Source organism: Mytilus galloprovincialis, chromosome 1 (assembly GCF_965363235.1).
Source record: "Mytilus galloprovincialis chromosome 1, xbMytGall1.hap1.1, whole genome shotgun sequence".
NCBI lineage: Eukaryota > Metazoa > Mollusca > Bivalvia > Mytilida > Mytilidae > Mytilus > Mytilus galloprovincialis.
Genome location: NC_134838.1, coordinates 126,512,898 through 126,534,672, shown reverse-complemented (window position 1 = coordinate 126,534,672; position 21,775 = coordinate 126,512,898). Strand labels below are relative to the sequence as shown.

Sequence of the window (21,775 nt, the reverse complement as noted above, 5' to 3'; positions counted from 1 at the left end):
GCTATTATAGCTATGTTAAAAAGATATTGATAACTGGAAGATTAAAATAAATAAAATTGGTGCTCAAACAGTGGAAATATTTACAAGACAAGACAAGACTAGACAATATTTTATTTAAGTCTCACCTCTTCAATATATAAAACATACAAACAGTTGATAAAACAACATCATAAAACATACAAGAGCCACTCTAAAAAGAGTTATGAGAGACTATCTAAAATGTATATACAGTATTTACACTAAAACTAGCTATATAAAATACATTTTCTTTTACATCAGTTTAATTACTTGCATTTATTACATGTATAGGTAACTCATAAACTGTTAATGTGACTTATTTACAGTGACTAAATCATTAAAAATTGTTACGATTGGATGTGTAAAAAAAACCAGTAGCTTCCACATGTTTGTACATGATATATGTAATAGTATCCTCAATCTGTGGTCCTACTAATATACAACCTTGACCCACACACTCAAGACTAAGTCACTTGAAGTCAATGATTGAGTCAATCCGCTGTAACTGAAACAATTTATGGTCTTTATTGCGTTACTTTAAACTGGTTGGTTTTTTCGGTTATATGTCATCTCATAAGGTCGTAACTAATTTCATTTTTAGTTATATATATTAGAAACTCTTGGTTTTTATAAATCGAAATCAATATTTGGTTTCTGATAGCTCACCATCTTTTAGTGTGAGAATACATTTATTAGTTGAATGTTTATGATTATCGCAAATTAAATTACTTCCGGCAAATTGACGTCACCTCTCTACGCCTGTCACAATGTCCAGATAGTCTAAATCATAAAGCAAAAAGAAATGACAGACTTTTTCAAGTCGGCGTTTGGGATAATAAGCGGTGGTGGTCCCGGTGGTGCTGAGAATGATTTTGTTGGTCAAATGGTTGAGCTGGGAAATCAGAAACTCCGTGTGAAAAGGGTCATTGCAGAAGGTAACTTCACGACTTTAATATCAACATTCACACTTTCGTGCCTTTTATGTTTGTGACTTTGCAAACAACAGAAAAATCATCTATTATGCAGCGTTAGAAATCTTCTTCTTGGACGCCTCTTTCCTCTCTATGTCAATTTACAATTATCAATTAAGATAATAGATTATTAGAATTTTAAGGTTCATCATAACAAATGGACAAATATGGCCGTATTTTCACCTCAAAAACTACTCTGTGTACAGACTTACCTGTGCTGTTTGGAAAGTTTTAATGCCTAGCATCCACTAGATATATAAAAGTTAAATGCATTTTGTGTTAAAGAAAGATAAAATCTTTTTTGGTTTTTGGTGGGCATTTTTTTTTTCCTTTCTGCAGAAGGTGTAAAAATAAACAAACACCTGAATTACTTTGATACTGTCCACTCACTGACTCAGATGAACTCTTTAACTCACCTGTAGTTGTGAAGATACCTCTTGTCCATGTCAATTAAGGACAATCAAAACAATACAAACCGGTTTTTTACCTGAGGGAGCATCTCATAGTTGTACCACAACTTAGTTAATTTTCAGACCTTTTGCATGAAGGAAAAAAAATGCCCATCAAAATCCAAAAGAGATTTTATCTTTCTAAAACAGAAAACGCATTTAACTTTATTATATCTAGTGGATGCCAGGCATTAAAACTTTTCCAACTTCACAGGTAAGTCTGTAATTTTTGGCATGTAAATACAGCCATATTTGTCCGTTTGTTATGATGAACCTTAAGTCTGTCATCCAGAATATTGATGTATTATAAATCGAACTGTTCTTTTAATCTGAGACAAGGGGTCCTACTAGAAAAAGTGCCTGTGGAAAAAAATAGCCCCTGGCGAAAAGAAAAGGCGCCCTGTGAAAATATACAGATATTGTACATTTACAACGTTGTATTGGCATGAGACAACCTTGTGTCGATGAAATAAGTTATGGACATTGATTTTTTTTTAACTTGAGACAAGTATTTTGCAAATTCAGATAATAGACATTTGTAGTAAAGCGCAAAAACAATAATGTATGAATACTATTTCGAAAGAGATAATAATGGATCACAGTTTATGCTGAAGATTCATCAAATGTAAGACATCAAAAGTGCATTAATTTCGGTTAAATTAATATTTATTTATTTATTTATCTAAAGCAACTTAAATTTCACAGATATGTATTAATTTAACCGAAATTAAAAGAGTTACACATAATAAATCAGCAAATAAAGCAGTACTTTATGTGTACCATATGCATATAGTTAAAACAAGGGGGTAAAAAGCAGGAGTTTGGTTTAAATTTAAAACTAAGCATTAAAACCCTGATAAGCATAGCCATTAAAACAGTTTTAGTTTTATAAAAAGATATAATAAATCTAGATACTATATCAGCATCTGCATATCATACATTTACTATTGTTAAAAAAGCGCTAAAAGTAAAAAGCTAATATTAAAAGACTGATAATCATAGCCACTAAAACAGTTTCAGTTTAAAAAAAATTGTAAGGGTACCGCAGAACCCATCGCGCCTACTTTTGCTAAGAATCCAGGATCATAAGTTTATGAATCTAGTAAATGTTTTAAAAACTTAAACTGCAGACTGTATGTTTTGTAAATTGGAAGAAAAACTAAGTCCATTTATAAGTAAAATACAGATAAACAGGTTCAAAATTTGAACAAAATTTCCTTCTAGATACTAGCTTTTGATGATCATAAACAAGCTTCTGTTCAAGTTTGGTACAAATTCATGATAGTGAAAGAAAGTTATTAAAATTTCTTAATTACATGGTCATAATATGAAACTGGAAGGCTGGGTGTCAGAATAAGAGGCCATAAAAGGTCCAAAAAGAAGCATTTTTCTAGTTTACAGACAATAACTTGTGTTTAAGAGTATGGATCTCTCTGAAATTATACTATAAGCTTTCATAATACAAAGGTTAGGCTGGAATTGGGTTTTGGGGTTCTTGGTCGACGGGGGTTTCTATAAGTGAGGGGCCAAAAAAGGGGTCCAAATAAGCATTTTTGTAGTTTTCAGTCAATAACTTGTGTTTAAGGGGGAAAATCTCTCTGAAATTTATACCACAAGTTTCCATACTTCACAGGGATGGTTATTGGGGTAATGGATCAAATCATTAAGTAATTAGGGACAAAAAAGGGGAGAAACAAGGTTTTTTCTGGTTGGAGGTAAAAGCAGTGTAAGGGAGGTAATCCAATTCCAATTAAAATTTAGAGAATACTGTTATATATATATATATATATATATATATGTTTGATAATGATTATTTGAGTACCTCCCTTACACTGCTTGAAAATTATATTAAAGGAAGTGATACATGTAATTGTCTTGAGATGTGTAGCTGTAAATTTATTTTTAGAAGTTACTGTTAATTAATATTAATTTAAACTGTAAGTTATTTTATATTTTAGTACTTTATGATGTATTTAAATGAGTAGTTATTGTTGCCAACTTAATTAGAAATTTGAATTGAGATTATTTTTGGAATAAAGGATTGGGGGAGGTGAAAAAAAATGGGGAGGGGTGAGGGGTACAATTTTTCTCATTCAGATTTCAGAAATTAAAAAAAGAATTTTTCTTCAAATATTTTTTTTTGAGGGGATTTATATTCAACAGCATAGTGTATTGATCGAAGGCAAAAACATTTTTTTTTAAGTTCATTAGACCACATTCATTCTGTGTCAGAAACCTTTGCTGTGTCAACTATTTAATCACAATCCAAATTCAGAGCTGTATCAAGCTTGAATGTTGTGTCCATGCTTGCCCCAACTGTTCAGGATTTGACCTCTGCGGTCATATAAAGCTGTGCCCTTCGGAGCATCTGGTTGGCTATTATCTTGAATGATTTTATAGATAGAGATAAACTGTAAACAGCATTAATGTTCAGCAAAGGAAGAATAAATAAGTCAACATGACCAAATTGTAACTTGACACCTTAAGGAGTTATTTCCCTTTATAGTCAATTTTTAACAATTTTCATAAATTTTGTAAATTTTTCGTAAATGTTTACAAAACATTTTCCTCGGTTACTAATTGGCCAAATTTATTATAGATAGAGAAAATTGTAAGTAGCAAGAATGTTCAGTAAAGTAAGAACTTCAAACACATCACCATCACCAAAACACAATTTTGTCATGAATCCATCTGTGTCCTTTGTTTAATATGCACATAAACCAAGGTGAGCGACACAGGCTCTTTAGAGCCTCTAGTTTCACAATACATGTATTAAAACATTGCAAAAATTTCTGAATTTTCAGTTGGTCTATTTTATGGTGAACCACATGTGCTCTGTCATTCATATTTGGTATGCAGTTGTATTAGCATTGGCACATCTCATTACAATAGAGATTTTTTGGCTCAGTCATGGTCTATTGATTTTGAAACTTTGCTTTGTTTACATGTATTAGTTTGTGGTTAGGTCAGTTTATGGAGAACCACTAGTAGTAGGTCAATGGTAGTTGGTATGCAGTTGCAGTATAGTCAATTTTTCTTAAAGTTTTGTAATCTTTTACAAAAATCTTCTCCTCTGAAACTATTTTGTCCACAATCATCATAAGGGTATCAAGTTTAAAAAATGTGTCGGATGACCCAGCCCTCAAACCAAGATGGCCAACAGGGCTAATTTAAATAGTACATAGGGTAGAATGCAGTTTTTTGTTTATATCTCTGAAACTTAAGCATTTAGAGCAAATCTGAACAGTGGCAAAATATTCATCAGATTTAGATATATCTGCCCTGAAATTTTCAGACAAATCTGACAACCAGTTGTTGGGCTGCTGCCCCTGAGTTAGTAATTTTACCAAAATTTTGCAGTTTTTGGAAAGATTAGAACTTGTTCTAAATCTTTACTTAGGCACTGGCCTCCCTAACAACACGACAGGTTACCTACTGTTACTAAATGTATTCACACTGAAATATAGTTCCCTTTGGTTCTCATGTATGTGCACATATTAAATGAAAAATGGGTATATTATTGGAGCAGTTCATTCAAGAATGTATGTCTTTAAGGTGTGTTCATGTGCAGACTTTTTATTAATTAGTTTGATTAAGGAATTAAGTATTGATACAATAATTGTATGATTGACAACTGTCATTATCACTAAACAATCAGAGACAAGGTGGACCTTTAATTACAATGCCCCACCTCCTAAACTGTCAATCAAATTGACCACATTACCTATCAACCTAAGTCTTACATAATTAGACAGACCCAGTACAATATACAATGTACATTATACATATCAATACACAACAAATTGACCTGATAATTGAATATACACAAATGTATATATTAGATGTTTGATATATAAGGATGATTTATTTATTGCCTTTTACTTTTAATCTTTATTTACTTACAGTGATTTTGTAAATTACATCTGAAAGATAAATGATCTTTAAAAAATAAATGAAATATGAATATATAAAAGGTATTCAAGTAAGGCCTTTAATTTACTTGATAAATTTCCCATTATCATCTGTAATTAATCAACACTGTAGGTTAGTTCACTTTTTTTTATCAGGCGTTTGCTTGAAACAGTTTAAAAAATTTAAACTACTTATAATTACAACAAACCATTGTTTATTAGTTTATTCCCCATCAAACATTATGTCTATTTTAGTCATTTGAAGTTTTATTAGAAGTGAGTATATATAAATTTTTGCAATCAAGAAAGAATCCACATTTCAATAAATAAGTTTTTTTAATTTGTTTATGTGGAAAAAGTACATTTTAATGGTGTCTTCCTCCTATTCCCACTTTTAAAAAATACTATTTCTTCTATTCCCACTTGCAAATAACAATAGATGTTTTGATAAATAATTTGTTTTTATAACAATCAAGGTTAATTAGAATTTTACCTAAGATTTACCTGTATTTTTGTTTTAAGCATAACATATTTTGTTCACTGTTTAGGTATAATATCTTGTTTATTTGTAATATGTTTCGTTTTACTTCAAAGACAAACTTTTAAAAATAAAGAAAAAATATTATAAATAAATTGGACTTTGTTTTATTTAAATTTTTTCGAATTTGTACTAAAAATAAAGCAAAATTATGATAAATAGATTGCAGTTAGATTTATTTTTAAATTTTTGAATTTGTTACCTTACAAAATTGTCTGCTGTTACCAATTTTCTTGCACCAGATGCTCATTTTGACAATACATGTCTCTTCAGTGATGCTCGTGGCCAAAATATTTGAAATCCAAAGCTTATATAAAAGATGAAGAGCTATAATCCAAAAGGTCCAAAAAGTATAGCCATATTAGTGAAAGAAATTAGAGCTTTTCATGAGGGAGATACATTCCTTAATTTATAATAATTTCTAATATTTTGTAACAGCAAATTTTAATAACACAAAAAATCTGTATTTTCATGCCAGTACCGAAGTTCTGGCTACTGGACTGGTGATACCCTCGTGAACTAATAGTCCACCAGCAGAGGCATCGACCAAGTGGTAGTAATATAATTAACGGTACCAGATGCGCATTTCGACAATACATGTCTCTTCCGTGATGCTCGTGTATAAATCATGATACAAATAATATTATAACCAAGTATACTCTTAAGATGTCTCTATGAGCTCCAAGCTTAAAAATTGATATAAATTGTGGTCCTTCTCCAGTCAAGTCTTTATTCAGTTACAATGGCTAATGCATAACTACAAGTAAAGTCTGTTACAGACTCGGAAACCAAAACCTTGTACACATCAACTTATATTTGTTTTAATTTCTTTTATATGTATTTGGTTTAAAAAATAAATTTCATACAGATGCAAAAATAACTTATTACGTGTTCTAATAAAAAAAAAAACACTGGTCAATTAACAGTTGATTAAAAAATGTTTGTACAGTATAATCCTTTGTTTGCACAAGTTTCCCTCCTATTCCCACATGTAATTTTACCTTTTCTTACCAGATTTTAAAAAAGTGGGAATAGAGGGAATGAACCATTTTAATGCCCTGTGCTGAAAAAATACTTTAAAAATTGATTTAAAGGCACTATACAACTTTAAAACTTCAATGGCATATAACCTCTGTTTCAACTTACAAAATGCCCCAAACAACATTTTTAGATTATTTTTGTTGACACTTTAAAGTTTTTAGCTGTCAGTCTAGATTTTATGTTTTACAAGGATAGTTGGTAACTTTTACTAGAAGAATTTTTGATTTGGATTTTTTTATATTTTTGAAACATGTTCAGAACAGGCAAGATTATTTGGATAAGATATATATAAACTGCAGTTTAAATAAAATTGTGCAAATTAATAGACCCTTATCATTTAATTCGAGCTCATTTTATCCTCATACTGGAAAAACATGTTTCCTTCTAAAGACCTGCTGTTAATGCAATTTTCAGCAATAGTGCTTTATTAATGTTCATTTCCCCCCACCATACCTTAATATGAAATAATTCAAACTACTCTTCTAATCTTTCCATCAGTGATATCCATCACTTTGATTTGCTATATCTTAGATATTATTAAAGTATCTAATAATATCTAGTACTATAAATTATGATTTACACCTCATTTTACATGATTTCCAAAGCATCAGTAAATAAAGGTGAGCCACACATGCTTTTGAGAGCCTCTAGTTATATACATTACCGGTATACAGTTGTTTTTCCTATTTGAATGGTTTTACACTAGTCATTTTGGGGCCCTTTATAGCTACATGTAGGTACATGGTGTGAGCCCAGGCTCTGTGTTGAAGACTGTACTTTGACCTACATGTATATTATAATGGTTTACTTTAACAAATTGTGAATTGGATTGAGAGTTGTCACATTGGCACTCATATCACATCTTCTTATATCTACTTAAATTTGATAAAAAAAAAAAAAACAAGGAAAATCAAGGAATTTTACGAAATATCACTTTTTTTCATGGTTTGTTGCCAAGGTAACTAGTAAACATGAAAATTTGTTTTTATATTCTGACTTCCTGGTTCCTTAGTCTAATTATGACAAATTTAAGAATATGTATGATCATGATGATAGCTTTTAAATTTTCAGTAATATTTGGGCCAAAAAAAGACCTCATTGCCCCTACTCCTTCATGGGAAATTCTTGTTCTCTGTTATGTATCATACTTTTAATCAGTAAGTACATCATGTACATACTCAATATGTCTTTCTTGGTTTTCTTGTGTTGATGGGTCACTGTTTCATTTCCCTATACCCTGCTTCTCTTTTTATTCATATGTAATTCCGAATTTAGTAATTGAAGGATTTCATGCAATATCTTAATAGACCAAATACTGATACAACAATCATGACAATACCAATGCCCCAACACAGTTTTATGGTATTGATGACAATAGAATGCAACTATTGATTCCTGAATGTGAGTGTGGTGTAGTATTAATCAATACACCAGAAATCTGTCCTAACCACTGCATAGATCAATAACCTTAACATTCGGCAATTATACATCATTTGATTGGTTGATTGTTTAACCAACATAAGAATCATTGATATTATTGAAAGACATTTTCTATATAATTCAAGTAGGAATCAAGACATATATTATTTCTTGCATGTACATGTATTATGATTTTTTTCACAGCTTTGGAGAATAACCTAAAAGTTTTTTCATATTCATGTTAAAAAGCAGTAACACCTGACAGGACCACAATAACAATTTTGTAATAGGAAACTTTATTTGATATTATTCTTTGAATAATAGAGTTCTTATTAATATAAAGACTTCATAATCCATAAATATTTTTACAATAGATTTTACAAATAACTGCGTTAATATTATTACATAAATAAGTCTTGTAGACGTATTTCAATTGATGTAAACTGATTATGTATGGAATACTTTAATACCTGATATTGTAAATTTTGGATACTAGTGTTTTTAGCTCACCTGGTCTAAAGAGAGCTTTAATAGATTTAAAATGAGAAATTTTAAAGGCAAAAATGATCAGCAAGACAATTTACAAATAAGTCAACTATCCAAAATCTATGTCTTGTATAAGTTATAGCCCCTAAGTGAAAATGTTATCAATTTTTGTCTATTTTCATGAAGATATGTAATAGAAAGAGAGAAAGTTTAGACACCAAAAATAATCAGTAAGACAAGACAAGACAGCTGAACATGTCAGTAGACTCACTACACATGCTACATGTACAAAAGAAAATGATGAATTCTTCACATTTTTGCATTTTTTGACAAAAATTACTGTTAAAGTAGAGATTTAAAACTATAAACAGTATCTAGAGATAAACAGTATATATATGATCAGATAAAAAGATCTACTAACAAGCCACATAGCTCTTCTATTTTCATTTTGAAAGACTAAATTTTGAAATAAAAAACACTTTGAAACCAATTTTGAATATATTTAAGATGCACTTAGCCAAATAAAAATCAGTTCTTAAAGATTTCATGGAAACTTTTATCACAATCATAAGCAATTGATGTCATTGTGCATATATACAATGTACATTTTTTTGGTATAAAGTATTTCTTTGGTTTCTTTAGGTAAATCATGAATTGCATAAGGGGATGATGGTTTCTTGTATAGCTTTGATCACTTAATATCTAGCTTTATATTTGACAGGATATTAGTTCAGAAGGTGTAAATTATATTTTATTTTTTTCAGGAGCTGTAGTTTCTTTTACCACAAATTTTACCCTACTTTATGAGAGCTATTGGCATTTTTTCTTAGTATTTAATGTGGGAAAGGAGATAATTGGTTAAAACTAAACCTTGGTGTGTTTTATAACCTACATGTCTGTTTATTACAGGTGGATTTGCCTTTGTTTACATTGCTCAAGACACTACCAGTGGAAAGGATTTTGCTCTCAAGGTAATTAACTCAGACATGTATGTCAATTAAATCCTGTCTTCTGACATCAAGATAAGTGGGGCCCCAGTAGCCATGTGGTCTTTTTATGCCCCACCTACGATAGTAGAGGGGCATTATGTTTTCTGGTCTGTGCGTCCGTCCATCCTTCCGTCCGTTCGTTCAGGTTAAAGTTTTTGGTCAAGGTAGTTTTTGATGAAGTTGAAGTCCAATCAACTTCAAACTTAGTACACATGTTCCCTATGATATGATCTTTCTAATTTAATTGCCAAATTAGAGTTTTGACCCCAATTTCACGGTCTACTGAACATAGAAAATGATAATGCGAGTGGGGCATCCGTGTACTATGGACACATTCTTGTTACTTCATATACTGTATCACTAACACGAAGGTTATGAGTTGGAACCCTGCATGTGGAAGGCATGTTTGACTCCATTGTGAATTGACTAGGATTGTCAGTTTTCTTGCAGAATGTCATGGTCCCTCCACAATAAAAAACTGACTGCCACAACATAGCCAGTAGCACTGAAAGTGCCAAACACAGACAAATTGTCACAATCAATCAATCAAAATAAGTGTCATGGTCAGATAGCACTAGTCATAGTTCATCATAGACAGTATTTTACATTAACATTACATCACAACAGTGTTTCATGGGAAAATAAAAACTAAGATATGAGATTTTAATATTTAGGAACCATTGTTATATACATGTACATACATGTAGTAGTTGCAAAATATTTATTCTACAACTGCATCAATCAGATATAAAAATTAATTGTCATATGGGACCTTCAGGTCCACGAATACTAGATACTGTTGTGGTGAGTGGCATGGACATATTGTAATGTAAAGCCATATTACCGCTAGTATGATAATTCAGGAAACTTTGACATTCTTTCACAAAACCAAATTGAATTTCAGGAGGGTGGTTAGGTGTTCAAAGCTAACTTAAATACTAGCTACCATTTGCAAAGAAGATTATTGTGACATTAGAAATACAATATTCATATGATTTTGATTATATTTTCAGAGGTTATTAGCCAACGATGAAGAAAAGAACAAAGCAGTATTGGAAGAGATAAGATTCATGGTATCCATTACTATAAATACTACAGATAACATGGATTATCTATATGTTGGTAGTACAAGAAGAAAACATACTGATAAGTTAAATGTCATGTTTTATATAATTGGCTTATAGTATGTCTGTCAAAAGCTTTTAGTCAAGACTGAATAGGTTTCTGGTTAGGGACAGGAAAATAACCATGCAATAAGGTTTAATTAGCATGGTAGTCTGTGGTAGATTTTATTATGCCCCCGCTGTAGCGTAGGGGCATTAAGTTTTACCCTTGTCCTTCTGTACATCAGTCAGAACATCCAAATTTTGGTTTCCGTTCTCTAACTTTAGTTTGCCTTTCCCAAATGTTATGAAACTTATACACAATGCTTTTTACCACAAAACACAGACCAAGTATGAATTTTGGGGGTGTTGCTTTTACTGTTCTAGAGTTATAAATGCCCCTTTACAAACAGAAAAATTGCAGAATTTTTGTTTCAGTTCACTTTCTTAAGTTTGCCTCAACCAAGTGTTATGAAACCCAGATCAGATTGGGTAAGTGTCACTTTTACCCATCTTCAGATATGTCCCTTTATAACTTTATATGACTGCAAGTGGGGGCATCATTTGTATCCCATGGACATATTCCCCATTTATTGAATAAGATATACATTTGATACATGTAAAAAATAAATTATCGTAAAAACATATTAATTATGTTTCCTTAACCACTGCCTAGAAAAAGTTAACAGGTCACAGTAATATTGTTCAATTCATAGCTGCTGCATCTATCGGTAAGGAGGAATCAGGACACGGCCAGGCTGAATATCTCTTACTGATGGAACTGTGTGGTGGTAAGTTTACTACATTTACTTTACTTAACAAAGAAATTCACAGACCTAAAAAAAAAAAAAAAACACACAAAAAAATAACATAAAAAAAAGACTTCACGATACATGCAGATTTGTACATTTCTTAAATGGAATTTGTAATATGGAAAGTTGAAGATTTGAAAAAGAGAAAAAATGCAGTGTAAATATTCAGTTTGAAAAAAAATATTAAATTCTTTAAACAAACAAGTCCTACTGAACAAACAATAATTCATTAAAATTTGATAATAATGATTATGTGATAATTTTACAGGTGGTCAGTTAGTAGATATTATAAATAGAAGACCTGGTCCTTTACCATGTGACCAGGTGTTGTTATCTTTCTATCAAACATGTCGAGCAGTCCAACACATGCATAGACAGAACCCACCTATAGTCCACAGAGATCTTAAGGTGAGATAACTCTAGATTTTAATAATCATTTAATGGTAGAATATACATTTACAATCCACAAATTGTAATCATCATGATCATGAAAGGTCTAAATAGGTAATATATACACACAGAATCAATATTTTCATTATAAACTTAAACTTTTTCAGAAAAATATTGACAGAACCAACAAAAAGTTTACTAAGATATTAAAGTAGAATAAAGCACATCCATGACCATAGAGTAATGTGTGAATTTGTTTATGCCTCAATAATTTAAAACCTTTTGTCGAAATTCAGCAAAATTGATGAAATTTATTTCATTTTATGATTTTTTTTGGTCTTCTAAATCAGTGTTAACTGAAAAGATAATTTGAAATAGACTTCATTGCAAACATTGAGTATTGTACATAATGAACTGTTTTATTTCAGGTAGAAAATCTTCTTTTGAGTTCCCAAGGATCAATAAAGCTATGTGATTTTGGTAGTGCTACAACAAAGACCCATTATCCTGATTCTGGCTGGTCAGCTATACAGAGGAGTCTTGTAGAGGATGAGGTATAATCATATTATTTCATTAACAAAACATTGTAAATATGATTTCTGTTCTTCTTCATGTCTAATTAATGTAGATTGGGTGCTTTCCACCATATTAAATCTTAAAGCAGCAGCACACAATCAGTCTAGTTGCAAATTTTTAGAGAAGAATTAAATTCATTTGTTAGGCTTTTCATCTGGGCTGCTGCCATACAGTGTCTGAGCATTTACCCATGAACTGTGCAACCGAAGCTTTTCAAATTTAATATGTTGTTACTGTTAACAAAATGGAGGTCAAGTTGATATTGATGATTGTCACTTTTACCAATCAGGAGTTATGGTCCTTGTGGTATTGAAATCTGCCAGGAGTGGTCGAATAGTTGAACTTCTGTATCACTAGCCTGTCAACACTGAAGTTGTCAGTTCAGCACATGGTAGATGCATTAGACTCCAGTTTTCACTGACTAGGATTGTCAACTTGTCTACCAAAGGTCTGTGGTTCTTTCTAGGCTCTCCTGCATCCTCCACCAAATTGTGCAATAGAGCTGATAGTGGTGTTAAATACAGTCAACCAGTCAATCAATAAAACCAGCAAACCAAAATACAGTTTGCTTTTAATATCATACAGAAATAAATCACATCTTAATTTAACAGCTATATTAATGATAAGAAAGTTAGAAGTTTTATTTTTAATTTTTTTTTTAGATTACAAGAAACACTACACCTATGTACAGATCTCCAGAAATGTTAGACTTATACATGAACTATCCTATATGTGAAAGTCTGGATATATGGGTAAGTTATTTAAATGTAAATCTATTTGTTCATTTAATTTGACATACAGGAAAATATTTGAGAACATTTAAGAAGAAAAACAGAGTGATTTTTTTTTAACAAGCAATAACTAGTTTAAACTCTGGTAAAACAGTTTCCACAGGTTTCTGATCAATGTAAAGTTTGGAAAATCAGATTTTTATTTACCATTTTAAGTTCTAGTATAATTAATCTTTATTATTCAACTGTTGAACAGCTAATAGAATTTAAAAGTTCCTTATTGAGAAGGGTTTGTGAAAAGGTTATATCATCCTCATTTCTCAGGACATAACAGAAGTATATATTGAAGGTGATATTTTATTGTAAAGGTAGTGAGAAGCAATTTCAATTGACTAATAATTTGTATGAATGTACAATTTACTGCTTCTTTCAAACATATCTTTTCTTGTAGGCACTTGGTTGTGTGCTATATCTTCTATGTTTCAATGTACATCCATTTGAAGACTCAGCTAAGCTTAGAATCATCAATGGTAACTATACCATCCCAGATACAGACAGAGAGTACACAGTATTCCATGATCTCATCAGTAAGTGTGTATTACATCATAGATTTTGATGGGAAAACAATTCTTGTTCTTAAAGTTAACAAATTCATTGCAATAATTGTCACCAATTACCTTAAATATAGCTACTATAGTTAACTCTTGTTGTCTTGAACTCGGTTGACTCGAAATTTGGGATGAGTTGAAGTTTTCACGTGATCTCGAACTTTGTTCCATATAAATGTATGTATTTCGACTCCTGTTGAGTCAAAATTGGATGAGTCTAAATTTCGGTTGAGTCAAACTAAATTTACGGTCCCAAGGTTAACAAAATCATTCAAAATTCATTATCTATCTCGAACTAATACACATATGTCAAAACATGACCTCCAGGATTTGAATGGATTGAAGAGTTAATCTGACAATACACGTGTAATTAAATTTCTTGCCGCTGAACACTGTATTGATTTATGACATGCTATTTCCACAACTGTTTAACTAAGTTTATTTTTAGAAAAAAATTATAAATAATTAGTGATACATTCATGAAAAAGTATGTAAAATGTTTACAAAAACAATTACTTGTAATCGTGATTAACACTAATGAGCATGGATGTGTATAAAGTGGGGATTAAAACTTCGCTAAATATCGCTAAGATGGATTGGAAATTACTCTCTCGGATAAAACCATAGGGAAAAAAATGTAACTGAAACAATTGAATAAGTTAAAATAATGTTATTATAATAATAAAAGACAATGACATACAAATACATCGATCTGATACTAGAATATCCATCCCCTTCCCATATTCATCCAAATCATTTTAGGTTTACCAAGCTAAGCAAGAGTTGTGTCCCTTGGTCTATCAAACTTCCGGTTTGAGTCGAACTATAATTATCTCAAAATATTTCTCTGGTCTGACTGACCTCGAGATAACGAGAGTCGACTGCATTTTAAAACAGACAACAGAAGAGTATGATGTCTGTTACAACTGGCTTTTTAAAAATGATCCATTGTGTACATGTAGATGAAAATGTGGTATGATACCTAATGATATACCTCTACACAAGAGACCAAACAGTAAATGAAATAAAACATCAATGAAATGAATTTGTAGACAACCCTCTCAAATGCAAAATGAAGGCACAGGGACACATTCTATTGCATTCACACTGTGACCACACAGCACGAGTGTGAATCATGACATGAATGGATAATTTCAAATTCACATACACATTTCATTTAGGATATTTATTATACCCCACGCAACGAAGTTGCGGAGGGTATAATGTTTTTGACCCGTCCGTCCGTCAGTCCATCCATCCGTCAGTCCGTCCGTCCTTCCGTCCGTCAGTCCTGTTTCTTGTCATCGCAACTCCTCTCAAACCACACAACAGAATTTCACGAAACCTTTTCAGATAATAAGGACATACTATGTAGTTGTGCATATTGACGGGAAATTGCGATTCAATTTTTTTTCTAGGAGTTACGCCCCTTTGAACTTATTTACTTTAATGTACTACTACAACAGTTTGTCATCGCAACTCCTCTCAAACCACACAACAGAATTTCACAAAACCTTTTCAGATAATAAGGACATACTATGTAGTTGTGCATATCGACGGAAAATTGCGATTCAATTTTTTTTCTAGGAGTTACGCCCCTTTGAACTTATTTACTTCAATGTACTACTGCAACAGTTTGTCATCGCAACTCCTCTGAAACTACACAACAGAATTTCATGAAACCTTTTCAGATAATAAGGACATACTATGTAGTTGTGCATATCGACGGGAAATTACGATTCAATTTTATTTCTAGGAGTTACGCCCCTTTGAACTTATTTGCTTCAATGTACTTCTGCAACAGTTTGTCTTCTCAACTCCTCTGAAAACACACAACAGAATTTCATGGAATTTTGTAGATAATAAGGACATACTATGTAGATGTGTATATTGACAGGAAATTATTATTCTATATTTTTTCTTATACAATTTTTTTTTCTTATACTTATTTAATTTCTCCAATGACAATGTGGGGACGTGGGGTATGTGAGCGTGCTCACTAAGGTTCTTTAATTACTAATAAATCCATATGGCAGATAAAACATTAATGTTTGACAAATTTTATAACATTTTGATTGGTATATTTTATAGGATCTTTGTTACAAGTGAACCCTAATGACAGACCTAACATAACTGATGTATTAGACAGATTACAGGAGGTAGCAGCGGCCAGAAACATCAATTTAAAAACTCCACTTAATATTACTGAAGGAATATCTGCCACACCTTTCACAGGTAAAACTCTTCAAATCACAAGCTGGTTAAACTCAACATTTGCAAGTTAACATGATTCTTTGTTTTTAACCTTTTTAAATCATCACTATATATTACAAACAGAATATATATCACCATTCACATGTGTAAATAATAGTATATGAGTTGCACACTGTTCTTAAACAGTGAAATTATTTTGGGAGAAAAATGAAGTAGGTGTTTTATGAAGGAAGTTATATGTGCATGGTTGTTTTAACTAGCCGGTTTTTATGTCAAATCATATTACAGTTTAGAAATGATCTTCTTGAGATGCTTCTTTTACCATAATCATTAAACATCATTATTATTTTAATAGATAATTCAGATTCCCCAGTTAGACAAGCACCACCCCCACAACCTCAGCCTTCAGCATACAATGAAGGACAAACCACAGCAGGGTCAATATTTAGTTCATTAAAAGGTGGAGCAGGAAGTTTAATGAAAAATATCAAAGATGCTTCAGCCAAAGTCATGGAAACGGTCTCAGCGTAAGTTTGAATATATAACTATTTATACCATTTAATGATATGAAATTAAGATTTTACGACTAGTGTTTATAAAAGTATCATTTACTGTAAACAGTTCAAGATATATCAAACAAAATATTGAAATAACCAATTGTAATGAAGTCTATTGAAGAAAAATTTTGAATGATATGTTTTCAAAACAACAGTAAAAAAATGTTATTATTGAAATATTTTCTTTCATTTCAGAACTGTGAACAAGGCAGACTTGGATTTGAGTTATATCACATCTAGAGTAATAGGTAATGTGCTTTAATTGGATTGATATGTTTTCATCATGAATTTGTCTTTTATTTCTTCAAAGCTATTTTGACTTGTAAAGTTAGCTAGACTTTGAATGATTAAACAACTAATACTTTAAACAAAATGTATCATTTCAAACATAAGAAAAAAATTCTGATATCAGAAACAGATGGATGGGTGGCTGTTGAACATTCAGTGGCAAATAAAGAGCATATTTAGGATAAAAAGATGTTAATTATATATAAACATGAATCCTGCTTTGTACAAGACTGACACTCTGAGCAGGATTTTTAACACACTAGCTTTCAAGGCAACAGTCTGCATGAAAACACATCACCATACTTGGACACATTTTTGGACTAAAAGCAAACCACTCTCCTCTTATTCCTTATAATGCATGCTTTAAGATAAAGCAGCAAAACCAATTGTAAAGTTTTTTGTTAAACATGACCTGTAATCAAACCTGCATTCATTGCCACATCACAACCACCAAAATGGTTATCAGAACACAAAGTTAAGCATATATATGGGTATTAACATAAGGTACCTCTAGCTAATTCAAGCCAACTACTCACAGGGTTATCATTAAAAAAAGATGAAATGATATGATTGCCAACTCTCTACCAGAGACCAAATGACCTAGAAGTTTGCAACTGTAGGTCACCAGATGGCCTTTAATGCTTTGCAGAACTCATAAGGCATAGCAAGTTATAAAAGGCCTATTCATGCTAGTGTGTGCCCAACCCTCCCTATAACTTGGGTTAGTGGTGAAAAGCACAACAAAAGAACACTATACAAAACAATAATTAGTTCTATTTTCTTACTTTCAGTTGATACTCTCAGAGAATATTGAATGATTTATTTAGACTAATAATATTTCTATTTCTATTACAGTTATGTCATTCCCATCAGAGGGTGTTGAATCAGCTTTTAAGAATCATATAGATGAAGTTAAGAATTATCTAGACTACAAGCATAAAAGTTCATATGCTGTATATAATATATCACAGAAAAGTTATAGGACCATCAAATTTGAAAACAGGGTTGGTATATATCTATGCATTAGCACATGCTTCAATTCTAAATTAAAAATTACACATAAAAAAATCACATTGTACGCCACATTGTATATGACTATTGACATTTGCCATGACTTTTTTGGCAATTTTATTATTATTTATCTTACTGCTATTGAATTTTTTCTTTACAACTTTCATCTCCTTTGATGTTCAAGAATAGAAATTCTCATCCAGGTGATCATATTTCTATAAACTATAGCAAGTTATAGAAATACTTAATATTCTTTTGACAAGATTTCAAAACAAAGGGGACAAATTATAATTTTACTCTTTTTAGGCGTCTTTTGGTCATATGTATTGTTTCTACATATTTATGCATCAATTGGCTTTTAAATGTTTTGAATTTAATGTCTAGATTAAAGTAAATCCAGAAAAACACTTTGAATACACCAAATAAATAAACTGTTTTCTTAAAAAAAAAAAAAAAAAAAATTTCTGCAACTATTATAATTTATTATATTTAAAATTGCATATCTAGTTTTAAAATCTATTTCAAACTGATGCATTAACATTTCACAAATGATGAATGTTTTACATATACATTATAGGTATCAGAATGTGGATGGACAGCGAGAAAAGCCCCAACACTTGCCAATCTCTTTGCTATTTGCAAGAATATGCATTTATGGCTCAGACAAAATCCACATAATATATGTGTGGTACATTGTTTAGTAAGTAATATAATATATGTGTGGTACATTGTTTAGTAAGTAATATAATATATGTGTGGTACATTGTTTAGTAAGTAATATAATATATGTGTGGTACATTGTTTGGTAAATAATATAATATATGTGTGGTACATTGTTTGGTAAGTAATATAATATATGTGTGGTACATTGTTTGGTAAGTAATATAATATATGTGTGGTACATTGTTTAGTAAGTAATATAATATATGTGTGGTACATTGTTTAGTAAGTAATATAATATATGTGTGGTACATTGTTTGGTAAGTAATATAATATATGTGTGGTACATTGTTTGGTAAGTAATATAATATATGTGTGGTACATTGTTTGGTAAGTAATATAATATATGTGTGGTACATTGTTTAGTAAGTAATATAATATATGTGTGGTACATTGTTTGGTAAGTAATATAATATATGTGTGGTACATTGTTTGGTAAGTAATATAATATATGTGTGGTACATTGTTTAGTAAGTAATATAATATATGTGTGGTACATTGTTTAGTAAGTAATATATAAAACTGTATACTTGTGATTTGTAATATGATATACTTTAAAAGCAACATTTTGGGTCAAATTTAATTCTGACAGTCATGACAGTATATAGATAAGTAATGTTGAAATATTTCTCATTCACTTTGATGCATATGAGTAAATGAAACTTGTTTCAATAATAAAAAACAAGGTGCAAAGTCTAAACAGATCACCAGATATTCTAATAAGGCTTCTGTTGATGAAGCTGTGAGATAAAAAAAAAAAAGGTTTGAAAATAATGAAATGAAAAGAATTACTCCTATAATTAACATTAATATGATGATAAAGTTTGATATATGTTTTAATATTGTAGGATGGTAAAGCTTCCTCAGCCACAGTCATTGGAGCATTTCTGGTGTTCTGTAGATTGTTTGAATCTAGTCAACAAGCTTTACATTTGTTCTCTTCAAAGCGATGCCAACCAGGCCTGTCTCCTGCTCAAAGAAGGTATAATTGTCAGCTTCTAGATCATTGTAGTAAACAAGGATTTCACTTGTAACTGGCATCACCAGCTGTGAAAATAGGATTAGAAACTGCTCAACCCAGTCCATTATGCATTTCGTCCAAAAATGATTTTATATTATATCTGCAGCTTGATATATTGAGTTTTAGCAAATTTTACTTGCTTCAAGGATCTTCATGTTTTCCAATAATTTGAAATTTTACCACCAATTCCCATATAACTAGTCATTGATTGCTAGATTTGTATCAAGTTTAAAAGTAAAAAATGTTTCTATTTTTGTGGCATGTTGAATATCTTTGTATATACACAAGAAAAAATTCTCTTCTGATGGTAACCTGTAAAGATGCTAACTATACTTAAATATAATTGACTTTTCTAAAGTTTTATTTTTATGCCCACGCCATGGCAGAGGAGGCATTAAGTTTAACCCTTGTTACTCTGTATGGTAAAGATTGGTTTTCTATTTATAGGTATATAGGGTACATTTCTGAGATGGTAGCTGATACCCCCTATTTACCTCACAGTAGGCCAGTGATGATTAAGAACCTTATCATGTCACCAGTTCCATTATTCAATAAAATGAGGTAGGTATATATCTAATGTTAAATTTATATACTATGTTACTCCAGACCTCATACTATATATATAAGAAGAATGAAATAAAATTGACAGCTGTGTAAATGCTTGATGATTACAGAATTTTGTTCTTGTCTAAGTAGATCTATATATTAACCTCCTTCGTCAGTCTGTTTGTCAATAATTATTGTTAATACAAAAACTCAAAAGTATTGGTGTGCATCATATTGTAGATTTGCATATTACTTTTTTGTCAATTAAATTTAAAAATCTCTTTCTTTTTTTAAAATATAATTTCTGTATTAAAACACCAGAAGTCCAAAAGAGTAGATAGGAGGCCAATAAAATTTTACACAATTTGATTATGTTATTTGTTTGGTGATAATTGGCCCACAGTTATAGGTAAAAAAAACTTTATAATAGATTAAACTGAAGTCATTTGTAAAAAAAATGGGGAAAATACGTTTAAAGCAATAGTATTCTAATGATTAAAACGATATTGAACATGAAAGCTCAAATTTAATATATACAATTTTAAAATTTCTTGCTAAATAGGAATGGCTGTCGACCTTTTGTTGAGATATTTGTTGGAGAAGATAGAATAATGTCAACATCTCAGGAATATGACAAGATGAGGTTTGTAATATATTGTTATTATTAAAAGTAGATTGTAGGTGTTGAAATATTAAAATACTAATTTGATTTATTAAAAAAATGTAAAATAAATTTGCTGGAATAGAAAGGTTTAAAAAAAATTTGTTATAACCACTAGTTAAATCTGTTAAATGAATAAACTTATTATATTGTTTTAATTACAGGGGTTTTGTTGTTGACGAAGGAAAAGCTATAATACCACTAGATATGTCAGTTGTTGGTGATATCACTGTCATAGCCTATCATGCAAGGTCAACATTTGGGGGCAAAGTTCAGGGCAAGGTAAATTATTATTAAATTTCAACATACAGGGCAAAGTTTACAGCAAGAGACAAATGCCATTGCACATTGACAAGGTTGGGAGCTTTATAATTTTATCTTAAGCCAAGTGAAGACAAGGTCATTTGGATGAGGGCAAAGGTCAGGTGGAGTAAATGTATTTACCTGCAATTAAACTTTAAGTGAACAACCGAATTTTGTGGAAAATAATAGCTAACTCATGGAATAGTTCATTACAAGTAGTGAAAGTTAAAAATTCTTATTTGTTTTCTTATTTGACTTTTGTACCTTCTAATCTGACTTATTAGGGGTCAGTCTCAGTTTGACTGTATTGACAAATAATGAGTAGTTTGCCATTAGCAAAACAGTACCCATTGATAATTATATATAAGATTCAGTCTGAATAGAATGCACCATTGATAAAGATTCAGTCTGA

At 30.9% G+C, this 21,775-nt stretch overlaps 1 protein-coding gene across 1 annotated transcript in view; it reads left to right on the top strand.

Moving 5' to 3' along the window:
- Positions 1 to 747: 747 nt before the first annotated feature.
- LOC143058053 (cyclin-G-associated kinase-like) overlaps positions 748 to 21,775 on the top strand; it is a 30,398-nt gene continuing 9,370 nt past the window's right edge. The window contains exons 1-17 of the mRNA XM_076231519.1: positions 748 to 953; positions 9,743 to 9,804; positions 10,836 to 10,895; positions 11,602 to 11,716; positions 12,006 to 12,145; positions 12,556 to 12,681; positions 13,366 to 13,455; positions 13,886 to 14,021; positions 16,134 to 16,277; positions 16,612 to 16,783; positions 17,009 to 17,061; positions 17,957 to 18,105; positions 18,690 to 18,812; positions 19,681 to 19,814; positions 20,301 to 20,414; positions 20,962 to 21,042; positions 21,225 to 21,342. Of these exons, the coding sequence (XP_076087634.1) occupies positions 821 to 953; positions 9,743 to 9,804; positions 10,836 to 10,895; positions 11,602 to 11,716; positions 12,006 to 12,145; positions 12,556 to 12,681; positions 13,366 to 13,455; positions 13,886 to 14,021; positions 16,134 to 16,277; positions 16,612 to 16,783; positions 17,009 to 17,061; positions 17,957 to 18,105; positions 18,690 to 18,812; positions 19,681 to 19,814; positions 20,301 to 20,414; positions 20,962 to 21,042; positions 21,225 to 21,342 (1,950 nt within the window). The 5' untranslated portion in view covers positions 748 to 820. The remainder of the gene's footprint in view (positions 954 to 9,742; positions 9,805 to 10,835; positions 10,896 to 11,601; positions 11,717 to 12,005; positions 12,146 to 12,555; positions 12,682 to 13,365; positions 13,456 to 13,885; positions 14,022 to 16,133; positions 16,278 to 16,611; positions 16,784 to 17,008; positions 17,062 to 17,956; positions 18,106 to 18,689; positions 18,813 to 19,680; positions 19,815 to 20,300; positions 20,415 to 20,961; positions 21,043 to 21,224; positions 21,343 to 21,775) is intronic.